Source organism: Mugil cephalus, chromosome 1, assembly GCF_022458985.1.
Source record: "Mugil cephalus isolate CIBA_MC_2020 chromosome 1, CIBA_Mcephalus_1.1, whole genome shotgun sequence".
NCBI lineage: Eukaryota > Metazoa > Chordata > Actinopteri > Mugiliformes > Mugilidae > Mugil > Mugil cephalus.
In genome coordinates, this window is record NC_061770.1 from 6,685,274 (window position 1) to 6,693,854 (window position 8,581).

General features: G+C 40.5%; 1 protein-coding gene across 1 annotated transcript; it reads left to right on the forward strand.

Annotated features, from left to right (window-relative positions):
- Window positions 1-6,124: 6,124 nt before the first annotated feature.
- LOC124998381 (N-acetyltransferase family 8 member 3) lies at window positions 6,125-7,705 on the forward strand. The gene is made up of 2 exons (XM_047572739.1): window positions 6,125-6,243; window positions 6,778-7,705. The coding sequence occupies exons 1-2, from the start codon at window positions 6,225-6,227 to the stop codon at window positions 7,521-7,523; spliced, it is 765 nt and encodes a 254-aa protein (XP_047428695.1). The 5' UTR covers window positions 6,125-6,224; the 3' UTR covers window positions 7,524-7,705.
- Window positions 7,706-8,581: the final 876 nt, after the last annotated feature.

Genomic DNA, 8,581 nt, shown 5'->3' on the forward strand with positions numbered 1-8,581 from the left:
TATAGCCCACAACCATGCAGGAACTTTTAAGACCGTGTCCCCAAGTCAGTAATTAACTTTAAACTATATCAGTCTCTCCTAACGAAAAACAAGCCACTGGTTATTCACAGATTTATCTTGCTGCAAAATCCCTCTATAATCCCCCTACATCTTCTGGCATATTGGTGGCTAGGTGGAGGTGGGCAGCTTTTTAAGTGTGATTGATGGAGTTTAGTTTCAGGCTGCTGCTTCGGCAACTTTCTTCTCTAACCCAGTCATCCCCCCCGAGAGGCCGGGATGAGTCTGAGACACAATATAGTTCTGCTGAAAAGCCTTTTGTTGTCGTGCAATTTGTATTTGGAGCGAGAGCAAGCAAAGCACATTGACTTGATTATTTTTGGTTCATTTGTTGGTTCATTTGTATTTAGATTAAAGCTACCGTACAGACCTTTTGGCTCCCCCTTTTGACAATGAGAATAACTAAGTAAATTTAGCTCCACTCCCTCCTCAGTTGGTTGAAGTAAAACTAAGTAGCAACTTCCTGGGGAGAAAAATCAAGCAAACGCTGATTTGCCAACTGTAGTTTCTCAAATGGCTACTTGAGGCTGGTTCCCAGAGTGAGTCACTCCCCATAGACCTGTATTTTAAAATGTACATCTTAACAACGGAAACACAGGCTGATACAAAAAACTGTGTTGGTCTCTATAGCTAATTTCTTCATTCCTGATAACTAGAAGGGGGCACCGTTTTTATGTAACGTTCATCTTTAGATTATATCAAGGATGTATGCGTAAGAACTGTCAAGATGGCGACTGTCGGTGCCATCGCACCGGGCCTCAGAACTTAACAAGGTTTTCTTCAGAGATTTATCTGTTGCCATTGACCTTGATCAGCATTATGTGAGGTTGCTTGGCATACGCACCAATCAGCCACAACATTATAACACGTAGCACCCACCTACACCAGACCAGACACCCCCACCCCATAGCAATGACACTCCTTGATGGCAGCAGCCATCCCCAGCAGGATGCAGCCTGACACAGACACACAAACATGAAGAACAGCACAAGGTGTTGACCTGGCCTCCAAATTCACTAGATCCCAAACTGATCACGTATCTGTGGGATGCACTGGAACAAGCCTGATCCATAGAGGCAATTTGCATCTAACTACCAACACGAACAGATAAATACAGAGTCATGGTTCATGGTTGGTAGGGAGACCGAATCCCAAATAAGAAGTGTGCAGCTTTTTGAGTGTGATAGATGGAGTTTAGTGATCTTTTTTTCTTTTTTTGAGTTGTTTACAGCCTGAGGATATCGCTAACTCTAACATCTGATGATGACGATAATTGCCCCAGAAACAATGTGCTCTGAAATCATTTACATCATTTAATTTCTCATTCACTGAGATGAATAAAGTATCTATCTATCTATCTATCTATCTATCTATCTATCTATCTATCTATCTATCTATCTATCTATCTATCTATCTATCTATCTATCTATCTATCTATCTATCTATCTATCTATCTATCTGTCTGTCTGTCTGTCTGTCTGTCTGTCTGTCTGTCTATTAGATAATTATTTACAGAAACATATTGGCATAGTAACAAAAGTCCAGTGCCAAAGATATGTAATCTATGATAACCTTTTTTTTTTAATCAGAACCTGCAGGCCAAAAAATAAATAAATAAAAATGAAAAGCAAGTGAGGTGTTTCTAAACACCTTCATGTCACCTAGAGAATAAATTCTTTTGATTTAAGCAACAACATGGCCTTTTCTCTGGGACAGCCCTCAGGCCAAACTGTGTGGTTCAGAATAACAAAGCAGGACCTCTGTTTGGTGTAGAAGACCACGCTCTCAGGGGGTTTTATTGTGAACCTTTAGACTTTTTCAGTATGAAACCCTTCAGCTAATAAAAACCATGGAACATCTGTGAGCTTTGGGGGAGACGGTCCAGTACTGACCATCCCGTCATTCTTGTTTGCATTTGACCACATCACCCTTTTCCTTTATGACTCTAGGCAGCTTTCTGCTCACATTCAAAATCATCCAAATACTGACTTTTCTTATCTCTCATAAAACATTGGAATTGCTGTTTAGCAACACATGAATGTTACTGTGAATTATTGTTTTATTTAAATAATAATACACTAAACTGATGCTTGCAATTACAGTTGAGCTATTTGTCAAACCCATGTAACAGCTGTGTGTTATTTTAATGTTTGATAAGTGTATATGTTTTAGTTTATTCGTGTTCTCTAAGTTTCCACTTAGATAAAAAGACCACCTTCATGTCTGGACAGAAAATACAACAATAAATACTCAGAAATGGGAAGGAATTTCATTAAATGTATCCCACTGTAGGATAAATTAAAGGATTATCTTATCTACTTATCTGAATGGAAAATTTGCTCACTCACTTATGTGCAACATAATATCTTGTTTTCAGTTCGCTGGCCAATGTTGAGCATCTGTCGCCCATGTTTTTGTTGTGTCTCCCTCATTGTCAGCGCTAGTCAGACTGCTGTCGCTGGCTGGAAGAGAAACGAAAGTGACAGAAGTAATCAAACGCTAAAAGTCAAGATGGCAACGCATAGACTTGTTCTTCCCATCTTCATCTAATCTGAACATCCCAATATGCTAATATTGGTCATCTAGCATGAAAAAGTAACTGCATAATTCAAATGAGGTTAGCACCTCCACCTTAAGCAAGTAGGTTCTAGGTCCCAACCTTCTGCCCATTGGGATCCTAAATTCCTGGTGTTTGCATGTTCTCCACGTGCCTGCATGAGTTTCCTCCACTTGCTCCAGTTTGCTCCAATACACATGTGTGGTGGATGTGACAGGTAGTTGGTAATCAAGAATAGAATGGACAATTCATGCTCTGCACAACACTGTGCAGCTTTTTCTAACTTTACAGCCAGTGCTTGGTACGTTGGTTTGAGAGTTTCTGGAGAGGAAAGTAGCCTTCAGTATGTTAAACTGATGGCCAGCCACCACATATGAGGGGACACTCTCAATAATGCAATGCTTTAATCCCTTAATGTTGTTGCCCTTTGACAAGCAAACCGAACAGACTCTTTCCCTCCCGCAGTCTTTGCACATGTCCACGAATAAAAATCCAGTTCAGTGAGTTCTCATGGGCACACTGGAAATGGAGATGTGGTCTGAACACTGTGGTTAGTTTCCAGGGCAACTTTAATGTGTGAGTTTTAGTGTTTTATTTTTTTACTATGACTTTTTGTTTCAAGACAAAGTGCAATCAGCTCTGAAGGACTCTTAACTAAGTTTTCCAAGTGAGATTAACACCGGCTATGTTGATGAGATATTATATACTGAAACTATTCTGTTCCAGCGGGCACTTGATTATTGCCACAGCTTGTTCTTATTACTTCAAGTAAAGGTTTTAAATTAGAAATACGGTTATGTGTTCTTAAAGCAATCCCCTAATTCAAGTATTATGTATTTCTTCATAGTCAAATCCAGCACTCTAGCTATTGCCTGAAATTACTTCGAGCAACTTTATCAATACACATTGAAAGGTGATATTTGGTGGGAAGTGAGTATTAATATTGAGTTGTTTTGATTGGGACATTTGTCTGTTTGGAGGTGCTGGGCCATTGGAGCACTATATTTTGATCCCTGTTGAGTGGCTTCTCAACCTGTTGAACATGTTGAAGCGACAGTTTGAAGGGCACACACGATATTTAAGTATACAAAAGTATGAAAGACCAACTAATCACCATGATTTTAGAGAGACCTGAAAATGTGGTGTACGTTCTTTTTAACAGCAAAGTTCAGATGTGACTGGAGTGAAATGACCGTGGAATTGTGCAGTGTCTCATGCCAACTTGGCATAGCTATAGCTCTATAGCTCTTGATCCTTTGGTGACACTTGGAGATAATTCTGGGAAACTGTGATAATAATTAAACATGAGTCAAAGTCTTTGACATCCTCTTTGATATTTATTTCAAACCAAATAATACCATACATACGGCATTTACGCATGACTCTCTGTTCAAACCTGTCCCCCCGCCTGTTTTGCGGACGCTTTTCTGACCCCACAGCATTTACAGCCTCACACACACTCTCCCAATCACTCCTCTTGCATTTATTGTTCATACATCTGGATGTTTTTGTGCGTACAACGTTTTCTGGATTTGAGTGTATGTCATGTTTCAGTAGGAAATCCAAGTCTTTTTACATGAGGCTCCGGCTCTGTATGGCAGTTTATAGTTCCTCCTAGCCTCCTAGCTAATAGTGCCTTTTTCGGTTTCCCTTTTGGAAAGACTAATACAGACTGCTGCTTGTATAAAGAAATAGTTTCATTCACACAGGTGCAGAACCTGCTGCCGTTTGTTGTAGTCTGTGTTCAAGTATAACTTCTTGGTCCAGACACAGGGAAAGCATGGCGACTGCCAACAGCTCATAAAAAGTTCTGTCTGGGCCTCAGGTCTGCAGGCAGGTCTACAGGTCGTCAGGCAGAAACCCTTCAGAGATGTTCTGTACGTACACAAACAAATCTGTCGAAAACGTACTTCAGTATATACTTAATTATACTTTACATTTTAAGGGTCCGAATTGATATGCATCTGGAGAAATCAGATTGTTATTGTACTTAAAGAGTGGTTCAGATCAGGCTTTGCACAAACAGTCTTTTTCTTACAAGACTTTATAAAAAATCTGAGCGCAATCTGGAAAAGCCAAAAAAACAGATGCGGGTAGTCTCAACGTAGCCTGAGGGCACCATTGTCAGCTCAGGTAGGATTTTATTGCATGTTATTTTATTGTAAGTAGATTACTAACCTTGTGTTCAGCGCTAGTTTTTACTAGGGAACTGATCTCAACTTGGACAGAAACAATCGTAAACTTCCATTGAACAGTGATCCATGAAACAATTGACAGTCTGCTTAGCTGGGAACTGTGGATCTTGATTTCCACCTCTAGGATCCTTGCAATAACCTGCTGTAACTGAATTCGTTAATAGGTAGGTACCTTTGGTATAAATGTTTTGTACATTTAGCAGAAGATGAATGTATCACAGTTTTTCCTAGAGATTAATTCAGACCTATGTCCTTGAAAATAGGAGGAATGAGTCATAATTTTTGAAACAAACATTCATTCATTCATACATTCATTCATTCATTCATCAATCATTCATTAAAGGTGTCTCTCAGCACCACCAGAAGAATAATAACTCATCTGACATCTCCATAACAGTGTGAAGTTAGCTCGTTTACTCTGGTGCACAGTTAATTAAATTGATTTCATTGATTTTTCAACACAGGGAAGTTTTATTACTGTGATAATAACCTGTAATTCAGACCAAACTATACAACTAGCATTTGTGCAACTAAGTCTGTGACTATAATATGATTATACCTTAATCAAAAAGATCCCTACGTATAAGCATAAGAGCAAATATATGAATTAAATGTAATTAGTCTGCTGCGAGGATATTCAGTTACAGGATACAACTTTAACAGAATTCACGTTACGGTTTGAGAAAGTTCCAAAGTTGTTTGACCTTTCACTGCTCACAGATTCATGAGGCTGTGCTATTGATTTAAACAGGTGTAAAGGCCCTTCTCCTGCCCAGGAAATGTAATCATGTCAGAGGCCCAGCAGGTTATTGCACAAGGCACTGTCACCCATGCCATAGGACAATTGTATGTCACCTCATAGTGTGGAGATGGGAAGGCTCCCAGAAATCACAGCAGGTTCTTCCAAAACTGAACTGAAGCACTCAAAAACAAGTTAATAATAATTCTCGGACATATCTAAAGTGGTGGAATTCACATTCTGCCAAGTTTTCAGACTTAATATATTCATGATCTTAGCTAATCCTACCTGAGAAATCTGAATACAGAGTTTAGTCTGTTCACTGAGTTAATGAAATAACAAAACAAATAAGTTTCATAAAACCAACACCGTTGGTTCGTTTTGATGGAACTGAAAATACATTTCCACAAACGGCCACCATCACGACGTAACTGAAAAGTTTCTTGCATTAAACATAATAAGTGTGTGTGTGTGTGTGTGTGTGTGTGTGTGTGTGTGTGTGTGTGTGTGTGTGTGTGTGGTCTTAGGTGAGCATGCCCAGAATAATTCCAATCCCTTTTTGTGAATGGCTGATTATGACAATCTGTAGCTTACGTCCAGCGGGAGCAGCAACAGCAGTAGCAGCAGCAGCTTTAAGTCTTTCAGAGTGAGCGAAAGTCGAGTGGAAAGAGTCGGCATGGACCAGACAAATAACTGTAAGTTGACCCTGTGATTGTGTTCAACTTTTATACTTTTCAGACTATGCGGTGTTTCAAGTAGCTGTGTTGATTTTGATGGGTAGGGGTATTAATAGGGTACTAATAAGACAGCAAGAGTGGAAGTGAATGACACTACTAACATGATATAAGAACCTTTTATTTCTTGCCTCGGGATCTTACTTTGCGAATATGTGGATCGTTAGTTCATTTTAGACCTAATTGTACTGTATCCCAAGAATTGCTTTCACTCATTTTAAAATGATGAAATGGATTCCTTTTAATTGTCATTTCCACCTCAGGTTGTCATATGCAATTACCAGGTTTTATTATTCATGTGGACTATAATTAAAAAGATTCAGTAAGAAAGAGGTGTTTTGATTATTTTTACTTCAACAAGTTACGTGAGCGCATTGAGCCCATTGTGAAATCCAGCAGGAATTTCTGATTGCAACAACAGGAAGATTAGTCTCACTGAGCTCTCATTCTCTCCCTCCCCCTGCTTTCCCCTTTTTCTCCCTGTCTAACATGCAGTTCAATTCTCCATCAGGGAATATCAGCCCTCCGATAAACATGAGGTAATGTCACTTTTTCGCACTGGGATTCTTGAACATGTGTACCCAGCCTTTTTCAGGGCCATGACCCATCCAGACCATGTTGGTGTTGCTCTGAGCATTTCCATGGCTGGCTACGTGCTGGGGGGCAGCTCCTACTTCCAAGCGTTACTCTTTGGCAGTGCATGGGCTGGCCTCATTTATTACTGCTGCCATGACATCTATGAGGGCTACATGATGAGGAGGCTAAGCACAGACATGGCCGACATTGAATCCAGCTACCTGGAAAACCCAGATAACGGCTTCTGGGTGGCAGAGGCAGACGTCAAAGGCCAGTCCGCGGTGGTGGGGATGGTGGCGGTGATGGGGAAAACGGGAGAGGAGGAGGAAGGTGAAAGGTTTGACGACTGGAACGGAGCAGTGCTGGGAGGAGGCGCGGAGTTTTCTCAAGATGGAAGTTACGGCGAGATGTCTCACGTGGTCGTGGTGTTTCCGTGGCGCCGCAAGAACCTCGGTTCCCAGCTGACGCGGAAGGCTTTGGATTTCTGCAAAGAGCGAGGCTTCGCCCGGCTCGTCCTGGACGTCAGCGCGCCGCAGACGGCAGCCATTGCCATGTACCAGAAATTTGGCTTCGTTCAAACCGCGTCCCACTCTAACACACATGCCAATCGCTGGTTCTCTAAACTAGCCAGAATCAACGTGATGCGAATGGAGAAGTTGATCTAAACACGAAGTGGACTTCATCACCTGATAGAACTTCTGCTAACTAGAATATTTCAGTTAATTTATGGTTTTTGTCACATTTAATACTGCTCTGTGATGTCTGGCCACTCACCTCTCCACCTCACTTTCACGGTAGTTGAAAAAAATACATTAAATTTTATTTTTTTTCCACAAAGCAGCATAAATGATCTCTGTTTTCTTGTGTTTCTTCTCACTTTGTATTATGTACACACCTACACCCTCAGTGCAATACCTAATGCTGCTATGAGACAATTATTTAGCTCCTCAGGTTAGCCAAATTAACTTATTTGCCAATCACAGGAAAAAATAATTGAAAATAAATATAAAGATAATTGATAATTGTCATAGATTAAACATACTCAATTGCTGTCCGTCCCTGCCCTGTCCATTAAGTGATATGAAAATATACTTGAGATAGCATAAATGTAGCTATTTGGAAGCAGGAGGACTTTCTTTTAAGCCTCTTTCCAGGGAGAAGTGGAATCCCTTTGTCTCAGAGGAATTAATGCCAGCTGACTTCTAAGACCTCACAACTCTTTGCTTAAAATACCAATGAAAAATGCAATAGTATCAGGACGTTGGGAGGTTTAAAATTCTTTGGAGCTAAAAGAACCGTGTGTGTGTGGCATAAAAAGAGGGCAAAGCCTTCAGCAGACCACAGTGCATTAAGGTCATCGTACATACGAGGCATATGCCGAGATTATCAACAACAATCAATCAAGAAACAGCCAAGTGTTTCCTCACCTGTGGTCTTAAAATACGTATATGTAGAGACGAAGGGCCATGGGAATTACTTGTTTCCTACACAAACTGATAGTTGGCTAATATGCAAACAAAGAGCTTCCATTAGGGCTGCACGATTCTGGAAAAAATGTGAATCGTGATTGTTTTTACAAAATGTTTATTGCCACTACCACCTTTCACCATCCATTTAACACTTTTTACCGCTGACTTCTCTCTGCTTCTCTCCCTCACTGTTTCCACACACTTAACGGTAGACGGGCTTCCTCCACTGACGGAATCACGTGTTGTAAAGACGC